The sequence below is a fragment of the Hyperolius riggenbachi genome, chromosome 3, assembly GCF_040937935.1.
Source record: "Hyperolius riggenbachi isolate aHypRig1 chromosome 3, aHypRig1.pri, whole genome shotgun sequence".
Taxonomy (NCBI): Eukaryota; Metazoa; Chordata; class Amphibia; order Anura; family Hyperoliidae; genus Hyperolius; species Hyperolius riggenbachi.
The window spans coordinates 365086688-365114594 of NC_090648.1; the positions used below are offsets into that span (position 1 = coordinate 365086688).

The 27907-nt window shown below is 45.8% G+C and overlaps 1 protein-coding gene and 1 long non-coding RNA gene across 4 annotated transcripts in view; one reads left to right on the forward strand and one right to left on the reverse strand.

Annotated features, from left to right (window-relative positions):
• LOC137563985 (uncharacterized) overlaps positions 1-27907 on the reverse strand; it is a 230566-nt gene that overhangs the window by 151017 nt on the left and 51642 nt on the right. The gene's annotated exons all lie outside the window — the stretch shown is intronic.
• SH3TC2 (SH3 domain and tetratricopeptide repeats 2) overlaps positions 1-27907 on the forward strand; it is a 169399-nt gene that overhangs the window by 32891 nt on the left and 108601 nt on the right. For both annotated transcript variants that reach the window (XM_068277136.1, XM_068277137.1), the window contains one exon: positions 2103-2230. In XM_068277136.1, coding sequence (XP_068133237.1) covers positions 2103-2230 — 128 coding nt within the window. The remainder of the gene's footprint in view (positions 1-2102; positions 2231-27907) is intronic.

Below are 27907 nucleotides of genomic sequence, written 5' to 3' on the forward strand. Positions count from 1 at the left end.
GTGCAGTCCCTTTCATTTTCAAACTGTACTGAAAGTAAAGGCCCGTACACACAGTTAACCAAACTGCCTGATTGTCATCTGATTTTGGTGTGTTTGACAACTGTCAGCTTTCCTGATCCATGCGGTGGATCGACTTACACGATTGTTTCATTCATATCTTGCAGTTGGCCACGTGTATGTCTTTTGAACTATGTTGTTGCTTTTGAATGCGGCTACGTCATGAAGTTTGTCATTTCCATGTACAGTATTTAAATGAATTGGCTGCTTGGTTGGTGTACGGAAAATACTAGGTTTACTGGGGTAAATTAAATTCAGGCTTTGCTTTTTCCTATGAATGAATGTTATTTGTTTGTTTTTTGTGAATATGTCCCTATGTGAGCAGGCTACAAAATGTGTCTAATATGAAGCAGGAGAGTAGTGTAAAGGAATCACCTCATAGTATCAGCCTGACCAATTGATCTACAGAGGAAAAGGAGGAGCCTAAGGCCTGAACAAGCAATCAAGGTCTACTGGGTGAGAGGGTGCACTTTAGCCAGTGGTGTAGCAATAGGAGATGCAGAGGTAGCAACTGCACCAGGGCCCCTGGACAAGGGGCACCCAGTAGATGTCCTTCTTTAACAGCTTTATTAGCTCTTTATTGGTGATAAGCTAGTAATGATCACCTCTATATGTGCTTTGATTACAGTAGTTATAACTATTAATAGACTGCTCTCCTCCCCAGCCTACACCTCTCTGACACCGCAGCTGTCCTTGGTAGGTTTTGAGGCTCCATATTAATAGTTCTGTAAAGTTCTGTATAGTATGTAAAACTCACACTGGGGCCCAGAACGCCTAAGCTACGCTACTGACTATCATCTCTGCCTTGGGTGAGGGGGGACCTTGTCCCAGCCCTGCCCACTGTAGACACAATATTATTTGCAGTGGCGTAGCTAAGGAGCTGTGGGCCCCGATGCAAGTTTTACAATGGGGCCCCCTAAGCACTCTATACATAACAATTGATTTGGCGCACCAAAACCTGCCAATGAAAACCACAGTGTCAGAGGTGCAAGAAGAGGATAGGAAACAGTTTGTTAATGATTACCACTATTCAAAGTATCTATAGAAGTGAATATTATGAGCACAGGACCAATAGAGAGCTAATTACTGTAGTTGAGGGAGGGCCCTTCGGGGCCCCTCTGGCCCAAGGGCCCCGATGCGGTGGCTACCTCTGCAACCCCTATTGCTACGCCCCTGATTATTTGTGAGTATCACATGGTCACAACTTGTCTTCCTTAAAATAAAAGTTAGATGCCTTATACTAGTTACTTCTTCACCCATTTTAATATGGATGCAGATTTGTAGGACTAAATAGGTTCATTCCCCTTATTCCACTGAGAATTTAGACAGCTCAATTGAAAGTTACTGGATGATTCAACCTAAATTTAGACAATTTGATACTTTTTCTGTTATTTTGTATTAGTTTAGAGTTAAGTTTTATTGTTAATTTTTTTTCAAACTGCTATGAAAAATTCAAAAATGGTGGTAAATTACGATTGATATTTTGAATTCACTGTTGTATTTCATACTACCGCCTAATAAAAGGTTTTGAAAACATAACTTGTCTTCCTAGCACCTAAATCTGGAGAGGACAAATGGTAAACTGTACTTCAGCTCCAATCATATTAGTCAGCACTATGCTTCTAAACACTGTTTATAGTCGCCTATCATTCTGATTGTGGTTACAATATCCTCATTTAATCCTGGGTGTAATTGGGCTTTAAACCCTGGGGCTGCACATTTATCAGTAAACAGGAATACAACCGATATACTTCCTGCAGACTGTGTCGCCTGTTACCCTTCCTTGTAACAATGGTAGGATGCACCTTGAGTTACAGTACATGCAGGTTGCAGATATATAAGTAAAAATTAGGACCAGGGGTTTGAAGAATAGTAGATTGCAAGGTATGTAGGATACAATGTACCAGAAACTATTGAAACTGTTCAAGCATAGTAGTTTGTGCTGGTATTAGTTTGCCAGGTATTTTGTCTGTCACAGTCCGCACAGTTACCAAGTAAACATTACTGGTTTCCTCTCCTGTATCTGCCCTTCCTGTTTTCTATAGAAATCTCCCTGTCCTTCTCCATCCTGCAACGCTCCACCCTGGGCCCTAATGTCGCTCTGCAGGAGGCCGCTAGGAAGACTCTGTGGGCACTTGAAAATGACAACAAAGAAATTCTGTTACTATTTAAGGTAAGCCTGTAGTACAGTGTGCGTCTGTGTGTGTGTGTGTGTGTGTGGACATGGTAGGAAGTGAAACCGCCCTGCTTCTGCATGCTTTTAAATTGCACACTAGAAACTTGCATAAAGAAGAAAAACCAACATGGCTAACTTCCATTCACCTGCTGGGAACAGATTTGTGACCTTTAGTACAAAAACCTCTTACAGAGGAACTGTAGTGAAAAGAAAGCTATGAATAAAAACATTTTTACACAATATTCATTATTTAGTCAGTGTCTGCCCATTATAAAATGTTTCCTTGTTCTGAGATTTATGACATCTTTTGTCCTGTCAGATGCAGTTCAGTGGAATGTTTCTGTGAATTCCAATGGCAGTAAAAATACCGTCTTGTATCTTAGAATACTCCCCATAGCTAAACAAAACAGCCCAGGCTAATAAGCATCAGTGTAAGGGTGGAGCTACATACCAATTTACAGATATATATTTTGTTGTCTCTTATGTTAAAACCAGGAAACTTGCCATAAATGTGGGTATCCTTTACTGCATTCTACTAAATGTCACTACAGTGCTTCTTTAAAAATCACAAAAATTCCTAATTGTCGTCCTTTGATCAGTAATGCATCAATAATGTGTTTCGCTCAAAGTCTTTATGGTACTTTCATGTTGAGATGTGATGAGTCTGGTGGAGATATTTAAGCTAATAAGTATTACTCTTTCTTAGCTCAGAAAACTGTACCATATACAGCTGCACTTTGCTGCTCTGACAGGTTTTCCTTGTAGACCCCTCACCACTGCCTATCACTGTGTATGTCTGTAGATATGACTATAATTTATCTGTAATGTCTGCACATAAGGTGTGATAAGGGAATGCATTGCAGGATGAAAGCGACACTCCGCTCAAAATCTCATCCTACCAGCTGTGCAGGAACCCAGGTTTGCTCGACCCACAAATCCGTATAGTGAAGTTGAAGTCCGCACAAATCCGGTGGAGTAAAATGGCTTTATTGATTCAGGCACATATCAAAAAGGATATCCAAACATCACTTGCTAACATGTTTTGGATGTAGTACAGTCCTTAATCATAGCATAGGTAGATAGTGACAGGAGTGACTATTATAAAGTCAGAGCCACGCCCAATGACACAAACCCACAGGCCCCACCCAAGAAAAGGAAGTATACATAAAACAGACAAATTTGCAGAATAAACATAAAATCAATCAATAGCAAACATAATTAATGATCAAAGTAGTACAATACATACGCAGCAATGTAGAAACCGGTGTCAAAAAACACATGAACGTAGGGCATATTAGCAATCAAAATTAGCCTCTTATTCAAAAAGTCAGGCCCTACAAAATCATGGAGCCACTGATAACAGTAACACATGGAGGGAACTAAGTAACCAAATTAATATCCCATCTGGCGTTGAGATTACTCGGGGCACGTGTCCCCAATTGAAAAATCCAAAATGCCTCCCTGGTAAGGAGAATATATATATAATATATAATATAATATATCAAAATACGTTCAATGCCCTAAAAGGTAAAAAAGGACATATCGCCGGAATGGATCGATCTAAAATGTTTGGCCATATTAGAAATCTCCAAAGTCGCCCAACCAGCCCCCCTATACTGTTCCCCCACACGTATCAAATGTCTGGTAGTGCAACCTACATATTGAAAATGACAACAAGTGCACGAAATAAAATAAACATATTTTGTGTCACAATTGATGTATTGTTTCATCGTAGAGGTTTTACCGTTAGAAAACGAGGTAATTGAACGGGTGGATTGGTGGACAGAGCAACAGTTACACGTGGAAAAGCCACATCTATATGATCCAACAGTAGTCAACCAACAAGGTTGATGTCTGTTGGAAGAGAACAAACTGGGAGATAAACATACTCCCTAATGTGGGTGCCTTTCTACTAGCGAATTTAACACCTTGTTTAAGGACCATATTAACGGCCTCATCCCCACACAAGACTGGCAGGAACTTTTTAATAGTCTGAACAATGCGAGAGTATTCGTGACTGTATGTGGTCACAAAAACTGTGTCACTGTTAGACCCGGACATAGTGCTCGACATGCCAGAGCTCAAGAGCTTTTGCCTACTTTTGCTCAACGCCACTTGTCTGCCTCGTTCTATCATCCAATTCGGATAGCCACGTTCACACAAACGAGAACCTACAACGTCCAACTCCGTCCCAAGACCAGCCTCCTCAGCAGTTCCTGCGTACACGTATGGATTCACGCACGGGAACAGCCCGGATAGTGTGAGGAGGATGGCAACTGTTGGCTCTTATGGTGGAGTTGCCACTGCAAGGTTTGCGGAACGTAGTAGAGATGACAGAAGCAGAGGCAGAACTACCTTTCAAGGTAAGGTCCAAATAGTTGACATCAGAAGATGACCACTGGAAAGTGAAAGCAAGATTCAATTGATTGTCATTAAGGAACTCAACTAATCCTGGAGCCTCGTCAGGCGTGCCATCCCAGATGACCAAAAGGTCATCTATGTATCTGCCATACCACACAATATGACTCAAAAAAAATGTAGGTTTGCTAGTGAGGGAGAAAATGTTGCTCCCATAGAGGCTCCGCAGCATTGTAAATAAAAGCTTGAGTCAAAAAGAAAATAATTGTGGGCAAGCAGATATTGGACGGCAAGCCCAACAAAGGTACGAAGATCCGTAGAGAAAGCAGAGTAGCTAGCCATATGGTACTCAATTGCATCCAAGGCAAGAGCATGTGGAATGCAAGAGTACAATGATTTGACATCAATGGCAATCCAACTATAGTTATCATGCCATTCAGGCAGGGAACACACTTGTCTGTTTTCGTGCAGTTTTCTGCACAGAAAAACTGAGAACTCATGTTAATCAATGGCCTAGTCCACACTTAATATGTTCGCGCACAGAAAAAAAAACTGACATTCTGCATCCTGATTCTGCACATTTTGTCAGTTTTCTCTACCAATTACATCAGCTGCTGTGAAAAAACGCGCGCGTTTTCCTGCATAGAAACACACTTGGTGTGCAGAAAAAGTATGCAGAAAAACGCGCGCGGAAAACTGAAAGACAAGTGTGTTCCCTGCCTGAAAGCTCTGTAGGCTACTGAGAATGTGTTTCGTAGCTCGTATAAAACCTGGCAAACGTTGCACCAAAGGTTGTAAATGTTCATCCACCCAGTTACCCAGGCGTTCCCCCAGAGAGCCAATCCCGGCCACAAATGGCCTACCCCCGGGGGAATGCCGGGCATGTGAATCTTGGGTAGATGGTGGAAAACCGGCATGACAGGAGAAGGAACAGCGAGATACTCTGCTAAACGTTCAGACAGAACTCCCAAGCTTACAACAAAGGACAAAAGTTAGAGCAAACGACTACGAGAAACTACGGTAGTTTCTCGTTTGTCTAAACGTGGCTATCCCAATTGGATGATAGAACGAGGAAGACAAGTGGCGTTGAACCTTTACGATGAAACACCACATCAATTGTGACACGAAATATGTTGTCTATCTTATTTCGTGCACATAATCATCATTTCGTGCACGGTATAAGTTAGATAGGTAGGTGCCCCACTACAGGTTAGCTAGGTGGGTGCCTCTAATATAGGTAGCCAGAATAGTTGCCCCCAGCATAGGTTAGATAGGTAGGTGCCTGCAATATAGGTAGCCAGTATAGTTGCCACCTGTATAGGCTAGCTAGGTAGGTAGGTGCCCCAATACAGATTAGATAGGTAGGTGCCCCCCAGTATAGGTTAGATAGGTAGGTGCCCCCCAGTATAGGTTAGATAGGTAGGTGCCCCCCAGTATAGGTTAGATAGGTAGGTGCCCCCTGTATAGGTTAGATAGGTAGGTGCCCCCTGTATAGGTTAGATTGGTAGGTGCCCCCTGTATAGGTTAGATTGGTAGGTGCCCCCTGTATAGGTTAGATTAGGTAGGGGCCCCCCAGTATGGGTTAGATTAGGTACCTGCCCCCAGTATAGGTTAGATAGGTAGGTGCCCCCCAGTATAGGTTAGATAGGTAGGTGCCCCCCAGTATAGGTTAGATAGGTGCCCCCTAGTATAGGTTAGATAGGTGCCCCCCAGTATAGGTTAGATAGGTGCCCCCCAGTATAGGTTAGATAGGTAGGTGCCCCCCAGTATAGGTTAGATAGGTAGGTGCCCCCCAGTATAGGTTAGATAGGTAGGTGCCCCCCAGTATAGGTTAGATAGGTAGGTGCCCCCCAGTATAGGTTAGATAGGTAGGTGCCCCCCAGTATAGGTTAGAATAGGTAGCTGCCCCCCAGTATAGGCTAGATAGGTAGGTGCCCCCAGTATAGGCTAGATAGGTAGGTGCCCCCCAGTATAGGTTAGATAGGTAGGTGCCCCCCAGCATAGGCTAGATAGGTAGGTGCCCCCCAGTATAGGTTAGATAGGTAGGTGCCCCCAGCATAGGTTAGATAGGTAGGTGCCCCTCAGTATAGGTTAGATTAGGTAGGTGTCCCCCAGTATAGGTTAGATAGGTAGGTGCCCGCCAGTATAGGTTAGATAGGCAGCTTCCCCCAGTATAGGTTGATTGGTTAGGTCCACCCCCCATAATGGAGGGGGGAGCCGGAGCCGCGGGGAGGGCAGCCCGACCTCTCCCTGGGCCGCCCTCCCCCCTCAGATGCCGAGTAATTAGCGCAGCAGGAAGCTCTGTACGCAACTACTCACCTTCCTGCGTTCCACTCCCCGCTGATCTCTCGGCATAGACACTGATACACCGGCTAAACAGGAAGCAGCGTGTGTATCAGCGTCTATGCCGAGAGGAGATCAGCGGCAGGTGGAACGCAGGAAGGTGAGTAGTTGCGTACAGAGCTTCCTGCTCGGCATCTGAGGGGGGAGCACGGAGGGTGGCCCAGGGAGAGGTTTGGCTGCCCTCCCCCACGGCTACGACTCCCCCCTCCTTTACAGCGCCCCCCCACCCAACAGCGCTCAGGGCGCCCGCACGGCCCTAAAAACAAGCATGAAAGGGAGCTGCAGCTCCACTGCTTCTGCTTGGGCTGTCCTGGCTATAGTATTGGCTAAGGCCTTTTAGTAGTACACTTATTGGTCTGCGGCTGGAGTGGACAGACAGTCAGTATATTTTTTGTGGCTCGCCTGGTACTGGAGACAGTGTCACAGTGAGAGTGGTGCTGTGTGCACACTAGCTGCCTGTCTTGTCTCGAGGTGGATGTCTGGGTGGCTTCGGGGCTGGCTCTGGCTGTGACCACGGGCGGCACTCACACTGCTGGCTCGCTCGCAGCGTAGTCGGCTCCTCCCCCTTCATCCGGACCAAGCGTGAGGTGGGGCTGCCTCTTTCCCGCTCGCTCTCGGCACTTGCACAGCGTTCCACTGCAATCCTGGATGCTGCGCGGCGGTGCGCCGACGTGTGACATCACTGTTGGGAAAAGATGAGGGAGATGACGATCGGGCCGGGGGACGACTGCGGCCGCTTAAAATAAATAACCAGCGGTCCAAAAAGGAGGACTTCTGGCCTTGCGCCGGACCAGAAGTCCAAAAAACGAAATCCGGACGTGTGGCCACCCTTTTCCTTACCCGGGAGGCATTTTGGATTTTTCAATTGGGGACACGTGCCCCGAGGGGTCTTAACGCCAGGTGGGATATTAATTTGGTTACTTAGTTCCCTGCATGTGTTACTGTATTATCAGTGGCTCCATGATTTTGTAGGGCCTGACTTTTTGAATAAGAGGCTAATTTTGATTGGTAATATGCCCTACGTTCATGTGTTTTTTGACACCGGTTTCTACATTGCTGCATATATATTGTACTACTTTGACCATTAATTATATGTTTGCGATTTATTGATTTTATGTTTATTCTGAGAATTTGTCTCAGTTTTATGTATGTTTGTGTCATTGGGCATGGCTCTGACTTTACAGTATAAGAGTCACTCCTGTCACTATCTACCTATGCTATGATTAAGGACGGTACTACGTCCGAAAAACATGTAAGCAAGTGGTGTTTGAATATTCTTTTTGATATGTGCCTGATTCAATAAAGCCATTTTACTCCACCGGCTTTGTGCGGACTTCAACTTCACTATACGGAATGCATTGCAGAGATCACAGATTAATTTATACATGAAGTGCACATAACAGGCGAGACAGGTTATTAGCTCAGATGTGTAAGTAATGCAGAAATATATACAGTGATTACCTGCAGATGGGGTTTGAGAGAGTACATATGTATCAGCCGCCGGGAGATTTGGGCGCACAGTAAAGCCGGTAAATGGCTTACCCTGCTCTTGCACAACTCCTGGCAGCATTAACCTCCCCGGCGTTCTATTGAGATCGCCAGGGTGGCTGCAGGAGGTTTTTTTTTTTTTTTTTTTTTTTTTTTTTAAATCTATTTCATGCAGCCAACTGTAAGTTGGCTGCATGAAAGCCCTTTAGAGGGCGCTCCTGTTGCATATTTCTGATCGCCTCCGGCGACCAGAAGTAACAAGGGCCGCGATGAGCGGCCCTACTTGTTTTGCTTTTCTCGTCGCCATGGCGACGAGCGGAGTGACGTCATGGACGTCAGCTGACGTCAGCCGCCTCCGATCCAGCCCTTAGCGCTGGCCGGAACTTATTGGTCCGGCTGCGCAGGGCTCGGGCGGCTGGGGGGACCCTCTTTCGCCGCTGCTCACGGCAGATCGCCGCAGAGCGGCGGCGATCAGGCAGCACACGCGGCTGGCAAAGTGCCGGCTGCGTGTGCTGCTTTTTATTTGATAAATATCGGCCCAGCAGGGCCTGAGCGGCAGCCTCCGGCGGTGATGGACGAGCTGAGCTCGTCCATACCGCTCAGGAGGTTAACTACTATTCCCCCTCCAGGCCGCCATGGATAGTGAGGCTAAGGTGTAATTCGGCTCCCAGCTGTTGCTGGTGGCTGAATTACAGTGTTTTTATAGTAATTTGGGTTCCGTCTTCTGACAGCGCCCAAATCATTCCATGAGCGCTGCTATAGACCTAATTCCTGTTACGGCCTATGGTGGCGCCGGCTGCACCCAAATCTCCTGCGCTGTTTTTACTGCGCTCGGTTTGAGTAGTGGTCAACCTGGGAATGCCACTAGCAGCATTCCTGGTGTACTACAACAGACTTCTGGTAACAGGAACCCGCGGGACATACCGTATATACTCAAGTATAAGCCGCGTTTTTGGGACCCAAAAAAAAAAAAAAAAAAGTGTCTTAAAAAGTGGGGGTCTCGGCTTATGCTCGAGTCACAAGCAGAGTCCCCCCCATACCACGCCATTTACCGCAACATAAAAATCACATCTGCACATGCAGAACGGCGGTGCCTCTCTCTTTATTGTCTGTGCAGTCGCCACGGCAGTGTGACAAGTGCTACTAGTAAATTGTAAACATTGTCGCGATCCCCCAAGTATCCCCCGGGTTACTGGCTCGCAGCATACCTCCTCGTGGCACCCCCGCCCGCCCCAGTATCACCCTGCATATGTAAAGTAGTTCGGCACCGTCACTCACAGTTAGAGGTGCACGATGTGTGTGAGTGATCCCCCGCACGGCAAAGTAGCATACCTCTTTGCAATCCCCCAAGTATCCCCCGGCATCTATACAGTATGGTAGTTGGTCTCTGTTGCTCCCGGGTACCGGCCCGCGCTGTAAATTTTCCTCTGGAGCTTGTCCGCTGCAGTCTTGTCACTATGACGCTCTCTAGTGGCGCCGCTCAACACGTGCGCCACTGTGAGGTCAAAGTGATGAGACTGCGGCTGACAAGTTGCGGAGGAAACTTCACTGCGTGGGTCGATGACCGGGAGGAATGGAGCCCAACTACTGTATAGATGCCGGGGGATACTTAGGGGATCACAAAGAGGTATGCTACTTTGGCGTGTGGGGGATTACTCACACACATCGTGCACCGCTAACCGTGAGCAATGGTGCCGAACTACTTTACATATGCAGGGTGATACTGGGGCGGGCGGGGGTTTACTTTAACACAGCGCCGACCGGTAACCGCGATCAATGGAGCCCAAGTACTGCACAGATGTCTGGATATACCTGGGAGGTTCACAAATAGGTATGCTGCTCTGGCGGGAGAGGTTTACTGAACCACACAGCGGGCAGGTAACCAGGAGAAAATGAGCCCAATCAACTACAGTACATATGCCAGGAGATACTCTGGGGAACCACAAAGAGGTATGCTACAACTTCTGCTCTGGCAAGCAAAGGGTTAACAGTTTACCAGTAGCACTCATCACATTGCCAGGGGGACCATGCAGACAGTGATCAGAGAGAGAAATTATATAAACAGCTACATGCAAGGACAACCTACATTTATGACTAAATTTGTAACTGAGTGCATGTATGTGCCTGGAACAACATGTTAACTATCTTCGAACAATGCTTTTGTTCTACGCCATAAAGCCATTTCTCACCCTCTGCTTATATACTCGGGACAAGCATTTTTCAGGGCTGTGTAGTCGGTCCAAAAATCCACTGACTCCGACTCCTCAGTTTAGGATTCCACCGACTCCGAGACTCCGACTCCTCTAATTTGCATATTACAATTTTGTTGATTAACAGTATGTAACGTGAAATTCGTCTCTTAACTGCCAACGCTTAGGAATTTTACAAGACAACTGAAGTGAGAAGGATATGGAGACTACTATATTTATTCCCTTTAGACTAAAACTAGCCCTTGGTAAGAGTACTTGTAAAAGGTACAAACCGGAACAAAGAACATCTATCAGGCCCTAGGCAATATAACTGGGTACATGTAAGAGTGATGAGCAGGTACTCTGCAGAATGAGGGGATTCTTCCTCTATTACACATTCTTCATGCACAATCTGAACCAGGTTTATGGGTGACAGACAACACCTCTTTGTTCAATGTGCACAACATTCTCAGTGGATTCCCTGCAGCTCTGTGGGGAGTGCATATGTAGAGTATAGTACTACTGTAACAAAGTAAACCTTAGACAGATGAAATTAAAGTTTTATACATACCTGGGGCTACCTCCAGCCCCCTTCAAGCTAATAAGTCCCTTGCTGTCCTCCTCCGCCACCTGGATCTTCTGCTATGGGTCCAGGTACTTGAGCCAGTCTGGTGTAGTGCGCATGCACACTCCGCCGCCGAGAACGTACTACACCTGCGCAGCACTATTGCGCAGATGCAGAATGCTCCTGGCTGTGGAATTGGCATGTAGCCAGACTGCTCTGACTGGCTGAATTACCGGGACTCATAGCAGAAGTTCCAGGTGGTGAAGGAGGAAAGCGAGGGACTGATTGGCCTGAAGGGGGTTGGAAGAAGCCCCAGGTATGTATAAAAAAAAAAAAAAAAAAAAAAAAACACTTTTCTTTTCATCCGTCTTAGGTACCCTTTAATTTGTAGTCACCAAACCAAATTTTAACAACATATCAAATTATTTGATTTCATGAGCAAAGAGAGTTCATACATTTGCATAAACCAGCATCAACACAGTATTATTTTCATCTCATTGACCATCTCTATTAGTGACACGGCTACACATCAGGCTTTATTCTTACAGCATAGACTTTATTTAGTATATATAAGAGATTCCTGTGTACACATCATATATAGTATTCAGTCACAATCAAATATGTATATCTGACTTAAAAAATACGGGGACTGCTTTATTGATGCAGCACAAGTAACTAATTTTGATTGTTTTATTTTTGTGGACTGAGCACAGCTATTACTGTGTATATAAATTATTTATGATGACTATTATCTGAGAAATAAAAAACATTTTATCATATTTTCTATTTTAATTACAGTTACAAATTCATTAGGAGTCGAAGTCAGTACATTTTTTCCCCCGACTCCGACTCCAGGCACCCAAAATTGTTTCGACTCCACGACTCTGATTCCACAGCCCTGGCATTTTTCCCCCTTTTTTTAGGTAAAAGTTGGGGGGTCGGCTTATACTCGGGTCGGCTTTACTCGAGTATATACGGTAAATATAAACAGGTGCCGTGCCCACTCTGACAGTGTGTTGTGGTCTGGTTGGAGTCCAGAGCAGATGCGTTTTCACCACAGGCCTCTGTGGGAAATGCATCTGCTGTCTGGAATAATCGTGCAGACCGGAATTTGCATTGTGGTTACCACAATACTTCCATTGCAGACTGACGTGTGAATGGTGCCTTTTGGCACTTGTCTGTGTTCTCCTAACCAATTCCTGTGTTTCCATCGTTCTGAGTTTATGCTTTTCGACGCATGATATTCTGTCTGTATTCATTACCCAACCAGTGCTCTTTCACGCACCACTCCATCTGACAGGAAAACATTTTCTGACTGCTAAGCCAGTTAAAGAGAAACTCCAACCTAGAATTGAACTTTATCTTAATCAGTAGCTGATACCCCTTTTACATGAGAAATATAATGCTTTTCACAAACAGACCATCAGGGGGCGCAGTATGACTGATATTGTGCTGAAACCCCTCCCACAAGAAGCTCTGAGTACCGCAGTACTCTGGGCAAACTGCCACAATGTAACAATGTTCACAGACAGGAATCCGCTGTTTACAGCTGTCTCTAACAGCCAAAACAGCTAGGAGCAGCTACATAACCTGCCCACAGTAAAAATGTCACCATGTAATACATGTCAGAATGTCAATCAGGGAGAGGAAAGATTTTACAATGAGCAAACACTGACTAAATCATTTACACATTATTGTAAAAAATGAAGCACTTTTTTTACTACATTATTTTCACTGGAGTTCCTCTTTAAGGTGGCCATACATCAGGCGACTTGGCAGCTGATTGTCCATTTGATTATTATAATCTGATTGGATGAAAATCTGTGCTGCCAAGAGCAAGCCCGAACATCAATGCAACCGATTTTGGGTCAAAATTGGTCACATGTATCGATCAGACATGCTCGTGTGCGGTGGTAATGAGTAAGATATAAGGACAAGCTATGAATGCGACAGAACCCCCGGTGCTGTCCCCCTTAGCCTAAAATGTGCCTGTGCAGTATACTTCACCTGTCTGTGTACGCTGCCCCACGTGGTCACCAGCGTATACGTGCATGCGTGTGTGACATCATGCCGGGAACCACATGGGGTGCATGTATCTGCAAGGACGACACTGACAGGTAAAATATACTGCACGGAGAACTGACACTAGGAGGGACAGCGGCGGCATCACAAGGCCAATTCCAGAGCGATTTTATGGGCCATCCACAACCATCTGCGTTGTCGAGTGTGAACAAGGCCTTAACATAGCAGATCAATCAATGTTTGATTGATAAACTACCCAAAATCAATCATGGGATATGCTATAAAATCTTCATGGAGCTAAAGGAGGAGGAGTTGCCACATGTAATAGATCGTAGGGATGGTCTATGAAATGGAAAGAATTCTGACTTGAAGGATTATGCAAATTATGTGTGCAAATTCTGTATGAAAATGGATGGACAGTCAGTTTAAACAGTAGTCTGACTAGACTGGTTCATTTTCAAGCTGCATAAATTTGCATACAAAATTTACATAACATATAAATCAATATATAATTGACATACATATAACTTATCTCATTGACCATCCCCAACAGATAGCTGCATGTACTGCAAGTGGACGGGTGCTGGCAGTTTGATGCTCCGATCTGTTGTGCAGTGTGGCGTCCATCTGATTTATTTCTAGCAGCCTCGTTTCTATGGGCGTGCGATACGTGCAATCGCCCGGGGCGCTTTGTGCGGCAGGAGGAGGGGGGGGCGCCGGAGCGGGTGAACGGACATAATAGTTACAACTCGCCTTCTTCAGCCGTTCCCCCGCAGTTTCAATATCTTTCCTCTCCCGGCGTCGGTGGCCTGGTAACAGCGCCCCCTGTGATGACGTACAGCATGTCATCACAGGGAGCGCCGTTACTAATGAGACAGATGCCGGGAAAGGAAGGACATTGAAGCAGCGCGGGTTCGGCGGAAGTAGGTGAGTTATTACCATTATGTCCGCTCCCCCCCTCCTGCGCCAAACTCATGCCGCCCATACCTGCGGGAACCTACCTAACACCTATATTGTGGGGCACCAACCTAACTAACCTAAACTGCGGGAACCTACCTAACTAACCTAAACTACGGGAACCTACCTAACTAACCTATACTGCGGGAACCTACCTAACTAACCTATACTGCGGGAACCTACCTAACTAACCTATACTGCGGGAACCTACCTAACTAACCTATACTGCAAGAACCTACCTAACTAACCTATACTGCAAGAAGTTTTGAATCAGGATGATACCATTTATTGGCTTGCTTTTACTCATGGCTAACACGGTACAACACTACTGCTTAACCTATACTGCGGAAACCTACCTATCTAACCCATACTGCGGAAACCTACCTATCTAACCCATACTGCGGAAACCTACCTATCTAACCCATACTGGGGGCACCTACCTAACCCATACTGGGGGCACCTACCTAACCCATACTGGGGGCACCTACCTAACCCATACTGGGGGAACCTACCTAACCCATACTGGGGGAACCTACCTAACCCATACTGGGGGAACCTACCTAACCCATACTGGGGGAACCTACCTAACCCATACTGGGGGAACCTACCTAACCCATACTGGGGGAACCTACCTAACCCATACTGGGGGAACCTACCTAACCCATACTGGGGGAACCTACCTAACCCATACTGGGGGAACCTACCTAACCCATACTGGGGGAACCTACCTAACCCATACTGGGGGAACCTACCTAACCCATACTGGGGGAACCTATCTAACCCATACTGGGGGAACCTATCTAACCCATACTGGGGGAACCTGTCTAACCCATACTGGGGGAACCTGTCTAACCCATACTGGGGGAACCTGTCTAACCCATACTGGGGGAACCTGTCTAACCCATACTGGGGGAACCTACCTATCTAACCCATACTGGGGGAACCTACCTATCTAACCCATACTGGGGGAACCTACCTATCTAACCCATACTGGGGGAACCTACCTATCTAAACTATGCTGGGGGCACCCACCTATCTAACCCACACTGGTGGCAACTATACGGGCTACCGTATACTGGAGGCACCTACCTATCTAACCTACACTGGGGGCAACTACCTATCTAATCTATACTGGGGGCAACTATACAGGCTAACCTATACTGGAGGCAACTACGTAGCTAGCCTGTACTGCGGCCACTTATGCCTGGCTCCATGGGGGGGGTGCCAATTTTTACACCCTCGCTCTGGGTGAAATCTAGCCTAGAAACTGCCCTGAAAGAGTGACTCCTCACCGTGCTATGTCCGGCTGCTATTGACAAATGAATGGCCTCAATTCACTAAGCTTATCTCCTGTCTTTAATAACTCTTCTAGAGTTGTTACCATGGTGATAAGGCATGTAGTATTCAGGAAACATTTTACCTCAGGCAAACCTAAAGTTAACTGTTCTGTCTTTAAAGAGAACCCGAGGTGGGTTTGAAGAATATTATCTGCATACAGAGGCTGGATCTGCCTATACAGCCCAGCCTCTGTTGCTATCCCAAACCCCCCTAAGGTCCCCCTGCACTCTGCAATCCCTCATAAATCACAGCCACGCTGCTGACAAACAGCTTGTCAGAGCTGGCTGTGTTTATCTCTATAGTGTCAGTCTGCTGCTCTCCCCGCCTCCTGCAGAACTCCAGTCCCCGCCTGCATCCCTTCCCTCCCTGCTGATTGGAGGGAAGGGACGGGGGCAGGGACCGGAGCTATGCAGGAGGCGGGGGAGCAGCTGAGACTGACACTACAGATGTAAACAGAGCCTCACAGCGCGGCTGTGATTTATGAGGGATTGCAGAGTGCAGGGGGACCTTAGGGGGGTTTGGGATAGCAACAGAGGCTGGGCTGTATAGGCAGATCCAGCCTCTGTATGCAGATAACATTCTTTAAACACACCTCGGGTTCTCTTTAAGTTAACTCTTCAATCCTTAAAATAACTCCAGAGTTAAAGACAGGCTGTTTATTAACTACAGACTTAACTACAGAGGAGGTAACTTAACTACAGAGGAGGTAACTTAACTACAGAGGAGGTAACTTAACTACAGAGGAGGTAACTTAACTACAGAGGAGGTAACTTAACTACAGAGGAGGTAACTTAACTACAGAGGAGGTAACTTAACTACAGAGGAGGTAACTTAACTACAGAGGAGGTAACTTAACTACAGAGGAGGTAACTTAACTACAGAGGAGGTAACTTAACTACAGAGGAGGTAACTTAACTACAGAGGAGGTAACTTAACTACAGAGGAGGTAACTTAACTACAGAGGAGGTAACTTAACTACAGAGGAGGTAACTTAACTACAGAGGAGGTAACTTAACTACAGAGGAGGTAACTTAACTACAGAGGAGGTAACTTAACTACAGAGGAGGTAACTTAACTACAGAGGAGGTAACTTAACTACAGAGGAGGTAACTTAACTACAGAGGAGGTAACTTAACTACAGAGGAGGTAACTTAACTACAGAGGAGGTAACTTAACTACAGAGGAGGTAACTTAACTACAGAGGAGGTAACTTAACTACAGAGGAGGTAACTTAACTACAGAGGAGGTAACTTAACTACAGAGGAGGTAACTTAACTACAGAGGAGGTAACTTAACTACAGAGGAGGTAACTTAACTACAGAGGAGGTAACTTAAGGAATGAAGAGATAAGATAACTCTCTTATGTGGAGGTAACTTAAGGAATGAAGAGATAAGATAACTCTCTTATGTGGAGGTAAGTTTTCTCTTGCCTTATCTCCAGCATGATCTTAGTGAATTGAGGCCAATGTCTTTTAGTGCCTTAAAAGCCTTTCAGTGGTATGCAAGGATGAGGAAAAAAAAAAAAAAAAAAAGTATTTAGTGACTGGATCAAGTTATAAGTGAGCTGTGTAGTACTGCCTGATTGGACTGGAATTTTTGGCCTAACAATACAAGAACAGGCCACTAATCAGGATCTGAAGATAGTTAAAACCTAGTTATTGCAACATTTTTCAAACTTATTTCAGAGAGGCAAGAGGCACTGGTTCTTAAAGGGAACTAAAAGCGAGGCTTCCATATTTCTTTCCTTTTAAGCAATACCAGTTGCCTAACTATCCTACTGATATGTTTGGAACCAGTAGTGTCTAAATCTGACACCTGGAACAAGCATTCAGCTAATCCAGTCAAACTTCAGTCAGAGCAGTTATCTGCTGCATGCTTGTTCAGGGTATGTGGTTAAAAGTATTAAAGTAAGTATCAGCAGCAGGGCTGTAGAGTCAGTACAAAAATCATCCTGCTCAGACGCCTCAGTTTATGAAACAACCGACTAACTCCAGGTACCCAAAATTGCTCCGACTCCTTGATTCTAACGCTTTAGTATAATTTTTACAAAGGCTAAGGATTTGGTTCAAAAATCATCCGACTCCAACTCCTCAGTTTGTTGAAACCACTGACTCCGACTCCAGGTACCCAAAATCAGCAGGCCACCTGAGCAGGTACCTGATCAGCAGGCCAGCCAGGCAATACGCAATGTTTAAAAGGAAATAAATATGGCAACCTCTATCAGGGGCGCCTACAGCCACTGGCACTAAAGGCAGCTGCTTGGAGCGGCATGAAGCTGCTTGGAGCGGCATGAAGGAAGGGGGGCGCGCTGCTGCGGGGGGAGGCTGATCGGCCCTATTACAATCAGCTGCGGCTGCTCTGATCGTGGTTTATTTACACCACGTGCTCTGCCGCTTGTATCCACGCCCCCCCGCCCAGGCCCAGCCAATAGACTTGCAGCCAGGAAATCCCTAGAGTCCCACCCACTCAACCTCCTCCTAATCCCCTGTCCCGCCCCTCTCCTAGCAGCAGCCGCACGATTTGTTTACTGCGTGCGTGCGGTGCCGCCTCTAACTCCGCCCACCCACCAGCCAGAAGTTCGGGTCCCTGGGCAGGCTGGGCTTCCCGCTGTCTGACCCATCCACCATGCTTCCCCTGTGTCCCCCTGAGTGTGTGACCAGCTGGCAGAGGTGAGCTCTAGGGGGGAGAATGGGATCAGCACAGCAATGCTGATCACTGCAGAGGAGAGAGGAGGAGGAGGCAGCTGTGCACCCAGAGCTGTGTATATCGGCATTGTAACGTGAGCAGCAGAACGATGCTGGTATACACAGCTCTGAGCAGCTCACAGTGCAAAGCTGCCTGTCTGGAGACTGACACACATCCCCTGACCCCTGCTCTTATCAGCTCTGCTGCTGCCAGGAGATCCTTACTCCTAATAAAAACCCTCGCTGACCGTCATGTGCTGGGGGGAGGGGAAGCAATAAATAGCTGCATACATGCTAACAGTGGGGGGGAAGGGTGGGGGAGATGAAAAAGGGCACACAAGTTAGAGCAGTTATCTAGGACTTTGCTCTGGGTGCCCATGATACATCTAGCCATGATAGGCAGATCAAACAAGAGACAGATTTCTCTCTGAACGAATCTGATCAGAGAGAGATCTGTCAGCTGCCCATACACCACAGTCTGATTCCCGATCAATTTCATGCTGAAAATGATCAGGAATTGGTCTTGTGACGCCGCATTTGACCGCCCGACGCTGTCCCCTAATGTAAATTGTGTCCCCAGGTGCCCTTTTCAGTATCGGTTACCTGGCAGTGTCCATCTCTGCTCTGCCTCACATACATGTGCCCTACGTGGTTGCCGGCGTATACGTGGGTGTGTATGTGACATCACACAGGCACCCACATATACGCTGGTAACCACGCGGGGCGTGTGTATGTGAGGCAGTGCGGAGACGGAGCCATTGGTGGACACAGACAGGTAACGTATACTGCACGTTACCATTATTTTTTGGTGAAAGATTGCTGCATTAAGATTTAACATTGCAGCATTATGATTTATGGTGAAACATTGCAGCATTAATGTACCCCTGACGCCAGTATTTTTAATATGTTTTCCTCCCTGGTGCTGTGTGACTAGCAAACGGCGTCATCCTCCCACCTCCAGCACTCCCTGCGGCCCCCGTTCTGACATCACATATGGGCAGGGAGGAAGTGGCAGTTCTTCCTCCCTGTGCCCGTGCTCAACTCAGCCCCTTCCACCTGCCGCTTTAGTTCCCATTATGATCTGCTGCAGACAGCGCACAGGGGAGCTGTGCTGTGTGCGGCCTTGTGGTGATAGAGGTTGAAAGGATATCCGACCTCAATAATCACAAGTCCGCACACAGTCCAGCTCCGCAGCCCGCTGTGTGCAGTGGTTCATAAGTGGAACCAGAGCGGCAGGTGGAGGGGGCTGCATTATGGATGGGCAGAGGGGACGAGGAACTGCCAATTTCTCCCCGTCCATATTTGAAGTTCTGCTCAGTCGAAGATTACGACTGAGCAGAATGGGGTCTACAGGGGGCACAGGAGGGCGAGGATGGTGCTGTGTGCTAGTCACACAGCACCAATAACGTTAACGATAAGCAGAGTTAGTACCTGCTAACGATGTTTTCAACAATCCTTCAGGGCAAAGGTGAGACGTTGCTCCTCCCAGGAACAGGAACAGACAGCACTTCCCCTATAAAAAAGTCACATGGTTAGTCCACCCTCAGTGCGTTTAGCCAAGTACCCGACAGGTGAACATTCCACTAACCCATAACCGTGCAACTATCAGACACAGACAATTAACACCCGGGTGGGATCGTTGCCCTGAAGGATTGTTGAAAACATCGTTAGCAGGTACTAACTCTGCTTTTTCCCCACAATCCTTCAGGGCAAAGGTGAGACGATTAACAAGTAATACAACCTCAGGGTGGGACCACTGCTTGGAGAACCTTTCTACCAAACGCTTGGTCGTGTGCAGACATTGCATCAATTCGGTAAGGACGGATGAACGTAGAAAAGCTTGACCACGTTGCTGCCTTACATATTTGCTCAGGCGAAGCCCCTGCATTATTAGCCCAAGAAGCTGCCCTAGCTTTAGTAGAATGCGCTTTAAATGAGGCAGGAGCCTCACTTCCCATAACTCTGTAAGCTTCTATAATAGCTAACCTAATCCAATTAGCTATAGTAGATTTAGAAGCTCTCTGACCTACAGTTTTCCCTGAAAATAAAACAAAGAATCTGTATTCCTGACATCTGCAGTTCTGTTCAAATATTCCAGAACACATCTTCTAACATCTAATGAGTGAAAAATCCTTTCTTTTCCACACTTTGGATTCACACAGAAAGTAGGCAACATAATATCATGCGACCTGTGAAACCTAGACATAACCTTCGGACAAAACTCTGGATATGCCTGTAATCCTAATGTATCCTGAAAGTAAGGACTTTTCATAGACAAAGCTTGTAGCTCACTGACCCTTCTGGCTGTAGTGATGACTCCTAAAAAATACTGTTTTTAATGTAAGATATCTAAAAGAACTGTCCTTAAGAGGCTCTAAGGAACCTTTGGACAGTCCCTTTAAAACCCCTGATAATCTCAAGGAGAAACATATGGTTTATAAACTGGCAGTTTCCTAGAAAAAGCCTTCAGAAACCTCACTATCAAAAGGAGAGGAAGACAAGGGGATAACTGAAAAAGCAGATAAAGCAGCAATCTGCACTTTAAGCGTACTTACAGAAACATTTTTATCCCAACCCTCCTGAAGAAAATCCAGGACTGCTGGAACTGACAGGCTATCAAAATTAAAGCCGGACAGCCGAAGATGGAAAGTTTTCCAGCATTTCAAGTAAATCTTCCTAGTAACTTCTTTACGGATACCAATCAATGTAGAGTCTGCCTTGTCAGATACTCCCAATTTTTGAGTAAGGATCCAGACTGACAGATTCAATCTGCCTGGATGTGGATGCCACAGGTTCCCTTGCAGCAGCAGATCTGGCCTGCAAGGAAGTCTCCAAGGGTCCCCTAAGGTGCAATCAAAATCATCAGATTTTGACAACCTCTTGTTGATAACGGCAGGAATCAAATTGAGAGGAGGAAATGCATACCGAAGTGGAAAGTTCCACTCCTGAATGAATGCAGTCACCCCCAGATATATGCTTTTTTGGATTGAGGGAGAAGAAACTCTGAATCTGGGCATGATCTTCTGTTGTGAACAGATCGATTGACTGTGTTCCCCATCGTTTTGTGATGTCTGGGAACACCTCTCTCAGTTTAGAGACCACTCTGATGACAGAATCCTGCTTCTGCTCAGTTTGTCTGCCTCTATATTGAGTTTTCCCTCGAGACGAACAGCTCTCAAGGATAACACATTCTTTCCTGCCCAGGACAAGATCTCCTCCACTTCTTCTTGCAACAACAGGGATCTCGTGCCTTCCTGTTTGTTGACAAAACGCTACTGCCGTAACATTGTCAGAGTGGATCAGAACATTGGACTGTGACAGTATCGATCGCGCCTGAAATAAGGCCCGCTTTACTGCCATTAATTCCCTCCAGTTGGATGACCTCAGACTCCAGTTCTGTCCACTTCCCTTGAAAGGCTCTGTGAGCTATACGAGCTCTCCAGCCCCAAGCGCTTGCATCCGTAGTAATTACCTTGTCTACAGGCTCCTTCCAAAGCCTTCCTTTCACAAGGTTGGATTCCTCCAACCACCACTGCAGAGACAACACCACAGTTTGAGGAATTGTGACTTTGAAATCTTATGTTTATGGACGACCGTCCCAATTTCCTAGAAGGAAACTCTGCAACTTCCTGGTGTGTGCCAGTGCCCAGGGTACTGCCACCATTGTGGATGACATCAATCCCAGCACAGACAAAATCATCCTTAGGGAAACCTTGTCTTCCCTCTGTAATGATTTCACTGCCAAATTTATCTTTAGGATATTTTCCGGAGGAAAGAAAATCCTCTGTTTTAATGAATGCACTAGCATGCCTAGAAAAGGCGTTTTCTGACTTGGAATCAAAGAGTACTTCTCTAGGTTGATAATCCAACCTAGGGATCGGAGATGTTCCGATACCAGATTTAAATGGTTTGTCAGTTGATCTGCTGAACTTCCGAGAATAAGCAAGTCGTCTAAACACGGAATGATTAAAATCGACTGCTCTCTTAACGGAATCAATGCTTCTCCCAGCATCTTTGTGAACACTCTTGGGGCAGAAGTGATCCCAAACGAAAGGCAAACAAACTGGTAGTGTTCTACCCTCCTATTTTCTCCAACTGCAAATTTTAGGAATTTTTGCGATTTTTGGTGAATGCCAATATGCATCTCTTAGATCGAGAGATGCCATAAAGGCCCCTGGAAACAGTAGCTCCCTTACTGAAAAAATGGATTCCATCCGAACTTTTTCTGTCTCATAACAGGTTAAGTCTTTTTAGGTTCAGAATCAGGCGAAACTTGCCCGACGACTTTTTACTACAAAAATAGTGAAACAGAAGCTTTGCTTTTGTTCCTTTACTGGCACAGGATACAGACTAACCAGCAAGCTCATGGTGACCCAGAACTCAGAGTGTGTAAGAGGCTACAATGGTCCTAAAAGCCCTCTTACTAAAATGCTAAGAAAAGCAAAAAAGTTTGCTTTCTTAAAACAGAAAGAATTTGCAATAATTCAGGTTGGAGTGAGCTTGAGATGTCTCCCAGTGCATCACTGCTGACTATATGCAAATTAACCATTGTTACCCTTAGCAGCTACACACCGCTGGAATGCAATGATGTGTCAGCTTGTTAATTTGTACAGAGCCCTAATAATCCAACATGCATACAGACTGTTTCGGATTGTTTGATCCGGCACAGGATAAAATACATTCTGTTTTAGCATGTTTTGCAATATACTCAAAATTTCTGGAAACAGAGTGGGATCTCCTGGGGCCTTTGAGACCACAAATCTTGACGATGGATGGAGCGCAAACTATTTGGTAACCAAACTTTATTGATCGGCAAATAAACGGGCTTTTTGCCCCTTTTGCCACCTGAGAGAGAAGCATCTTAGCCTCCCCCCACCGCCTTACACGAGTCGTTGGGATTTGACTGGGTTTTCGGAGCTTTATATTTAAAGCCCCTTTTCCCCGACTTGTCAGAAGTCCACTTTCTGCCTTTTCTCTGATCTTTAGAGGCATCTCTTTGATCACACACAAAAACTTTAGTTGCAACAGCTTTTTTCTTTTTAGGAAAAAAATTTTCTTTTTGTTCGATGTACTTTCCAAAGCTGATCATTAATTTCAGCAGTGGGTGTAAACCTAATTGCCTCAGCCGAGGAATCATCTAAATATGCAGCAGATTTAATGAGAATCGCAATAGAATTCAACAAATGCTCAACAGGTGCCAGTATATTAGCTCTGAGCTGATTAATCCACAGCTCCAAAGCTCTGACCACACATGTAGAGGCAACAGCCAGCCTAAACATAGCCACACTAGCCTCCAAAGACCTCTTCAAATAAGCATCCACTTTTTTATCCAGTGGATCCTTTAGCTTTGTATAATTGATCATGAATAGACAAATTAGCTACCACATCCTTACTCAACTCCAAAAGAGTAATTAATGGCAGCAATCAACGCCTCCGTATCCTCAATACGGAATTTAAACTTTGGAACAGACTCAGATTTTATTTCTCTAATGTCTGAATCCTCAGAACTAGCTGCAAACTCAGCCTGACTAACATCAACCTCAGTCACAGATACAGCAACCTGAGAAGTAGATGGATTAGCATTCAATAATGAAGACTTAATTGATTCCAATGAAGCCTTAATCTCCTCTCTAAAGGATCTCAATGTATTCTGAACAGAGTGACCCGGCTCCTCCCTCATAACCCTCTCTATGCACAACTGACAGAGTCTTTGCATAGGGCAACATTAGCTTAACATTGCACAAAGGGCATCTCTTATAATTAGGAGGGAGCCTATGCTTATCTGCAGCAGCAGCCTCAGCAGATTTAGCAGCGGCCTCAGTTTTGGCCTGCAAACAAACAAAACCAACAAGGCATTTAACTCTGTACAGCTTTAGCACCTTTAGCCCAGAAAGAGAAGCCATTATCTCACCTTCTGGGCGGCCTGGTTGCTCTCAATCCTCTCAGCGTCTGACATGTCTCCAAACTTTCATGTCCAGCGCAGGACCAAACTCCCTCTGAGCAACAGTGCAAACAGGCCTGCGCAGCCTCCCTTTTAAAACATATCCGGCCTGCCACAATTGGATGAGGGGCGGACCGGAGGTTCAGAAGGAGTAATGAACCAGCTCTACAATTTGCTACATTCGGCATACCCGCCGGAAATTATGCATCCGGACGCGGCCAAGCGTCCTAATGGCCGCAATGCGCTCCACGCTGCACATGGCCGCTGGCTTACCTCCGTCCTGCTCCTCTGCCGCAAGGCCGCCAAGGGGAACCCACGCCTTCCACACTTGCTCTCCCTGGCAGCGGGAGAGAAAGGTAGGCAAACCCCAGTAAAGATCCAGCCTGGGGCGCATGGCCAGACTGCCTCAGTACCACAGTCTCAGCCACCCAGAAGGATCCACCTGCAGCCCAGCACACAGGCTTCACCCAGAGGGGAGATGCCGACCTGCCTGGACGCAGGAACAAACAGCACTGAGGGTGGACTAACCATGTGACTTTTTTATAGGGGAAGTGCTGTCTGTTCCTGTTCCTGGGAGGAGCAACGTCTCACCTTTGCCCTGAAGGATTGTGGGGAAAATTAAAAATATCGGGACCAAGGTCTGGGTCAGGGGTACTTTAAGATTATTTTCATGGGGGGGGGGGGGGGGGGGGGGCGCAGGTTTTCTTGCCTGGAGTGACAAAATGGCTAGAGGCGCCCCTGACCTCTATATCCCTCTTGCTTTAGGTTTCCTTTAACAAGCCTGATGACTAAGGAACAGTCAGTGTCTGGCACTTCCACATGACAAATACATGCACAGATACTGTACATTTCCACAGGAGAGGGGGCAGAATATGCAAATCATTCCTTAATGCTCCTATAAACCACATATCCAGAACTACTACTGGTTTATAGTAACACCTAGAGCTATTCATTTTTCAGAGCCATAATGTATACACCAGTTAGTTGCCATCAGACAGTTGTTTCAGGCTATTCTGACATTCATAAGTGCAGGTATGAATTGGATGCAGCTCCATGCAAAGGGAGTGCGAGAGTGGTACTGCAGGTCACCAAGTTATTTAGTGCAGGGCTTTTGAACCCTGTCCTCAAGCGGAGCAGTACTTTTCAGCACTGCTAGATTTGGGTGCAGCCGGCACCACCATAGACTATAATGGGAATCACATCTACAGCGGCGCTCAGTGAGTAACGTCGGTGCCGTCAGAAGACGGAGCCGAAGTTGCTTAAAAAATACAATAATTCGTCCTCCAGCAATCGCTGGAAGCCGAATTATATCATTCCCCCACTATCCACGGCGGCCTGGAGGGGGGATAGTAATTAACACAGCCCGGACTTGTACAGAAGCAGGATCAGCCATATACCGACTGTATCCTGCACCCAAGTCTACCGGCACCGATTTCAGATGTATGCTCCTCAAGTACCACCAACGGTGCATGTTTTGCAGAAAACCATAAACATGCAGAGGTGAGGTAATTAGTGTCTCAGCAGAGCTGATTAACTACCTCTGGATTTCCACAAAACATGCACTGTTAAGGCTCATACACACATCAGACTATAGTCTTTGGAAAATGAAAGATCACAGACCAATCTTGCCACCCTTCATGTAGTATGAGAGCCATACTCTACACAGTCTTTTCTATGGAGCTGAACTCCACATCAGAAAAAAATCTTTGCAAGATGCTGAACACACAGATGCTGTACAGACACAAAAGATGAGTATCTGCAAAAGATCTGTTCCTGCCAAAAATCCATTCCTGCAAATTGCAATGATTGTCTATGAGATCTGCAGATAATCATACACACATGATTTAACTGACATTCATCTGCAGATCAAGCAATCATCTGCAGATCTGAAAATCCATCCTGGTGGATCTGATCTGCAGATGAATGTCAGTTAAATCATGTGTGTATGATGATCTGCAGATCTCATAGACTATCATTGCAATTTGCAGGAATAGATTTTTGGCAGGAACAGATCTTTTGCAGATACTGATCTTTTGTGTCTGTACAGCATCTGTGTGTGCAGCATCTTGCAAAGATTTTTTTCTGATGTGGAGTTAAGCTCCATAGAAAAGACTGTGTAGAGTATGGCTCTCATACTACATGAAGGTGTAAGGCTTGGTGGTGTATTCTCCACAGTCAGCATGCAACGCATGAGCTGGCGTGGAGGAGGTACACACACTAGCACCAGGAAACAGGCTATCCCTAGTATAGTGGAGGGGAGGACTGACTCCAATAGGAGATTGTGGCGCACAGAGCCGGTGCAGATCTGACAGCCACAAACAATGCTTTCGTTATAACGTCTCAGCGCAAAGTAGCGCTGAGCGCACAAACCAGAACTGAGGAGATCAGGACAGGTAGACAGAATGAACGCTTGCTAGCTAGCGGCTACTTAGCGACAGCAAGCGTCCAAAACCAGACAGACTGGAATGAGGCAGCCAATGCGCTGCGGCGATGGCGTGCCTCACAAAGACAGGACAGGACAGTCAGGAAACAGCAGGATCAAGATAGATGAATGTAACACAGATAAATATACAATAAGTATGTTTTCCTAGCGTATTACAATTACAGCTATCAATGAAACTATTTGTAACGTCTGACTAACATATGTATATATCGGCAATGAACCGATATATGACATAAGCAGGAACGCTGACTAGGACTGGAGTAATACAGGGAACAGGACTCAGAAGGATTCGCTATCTCTTCGCAGAGATGAACGCAATCCACAAACAGTAACAGAACAGGATTCAGAAGGATTCGTTATCTCTTCGCAGAGATGAACGCAATCCACAAACAGGACCAGGAACAGGATAACTAGCTCAGCACGGGTGCTCACGGTACGCGCAAACTACCAAAACGTGCTGGAAAACTGACTAACTGAACACAGGAAATAAACAGTTCGTGTACGTATATATCAGCGACACTGATGTATCAACGTAACACGAATACAAGGAAAATAATAAACGTGCTGGTATGCATATATATTGGCAATGAACCAATATATGATGCAAAACCAGCAAAGTATCTTTAGAACAAGAAACACGATCGGGGGCTGAAGCGACAGCAAGACGGGCTTAAACTGAAGCTATGAAAACCCAAGGAAACCCTGCAGGAAGCAGATCTTTATACTGAGGTCATCCAATGGGAGCAGACATGCAGATTCCCACACAGGTGAATGATAATCAGTCACAAGCTGACAGCAGGGAAAGACAGACAAAGCTATGCAGCTTGCATGGAAATAGATCAGAACTGCCTGAGTTGCAGCACTACTACTTCCAGCAATAGCTGCTGCAGCAGCGATCATTACAGAAGGGTGGTAAGATTGGTCTGTGATCTTTCATTTTCAAAAGACTATGGTCTGATGTGTGTATGTGGCCTTAGTGGTACTTGAGGACAGGGTTGAAAAGCCCTGATTTAGTGGTCCTGAAGAAACCTGAAATCCCCCTATGGTGAAAGAAAAAAACTCAAAACAACTTTTGTTTTAGGAATGCAACTTCATACTTTGCATTGCTTCATCAGTAAAGGGCATTTCGATTTTTTAAAACGCACTACAAAAAAAAAAAAAAAAAAAAAAAATCACAGCATTTCTCCCTAACGTATCTGAGTTCTCTGTAACACCTCTCAAAAGTCCTATCACAGAGCTTTGTCTACTTGTATGGATGAAAAACAAACCAACCTGAAAGGTTTTTTTTAATGCTTTATAGCATTAGTAAGCTTTAGGGCTGGAACACATCGTGAGCGATAGAGTTC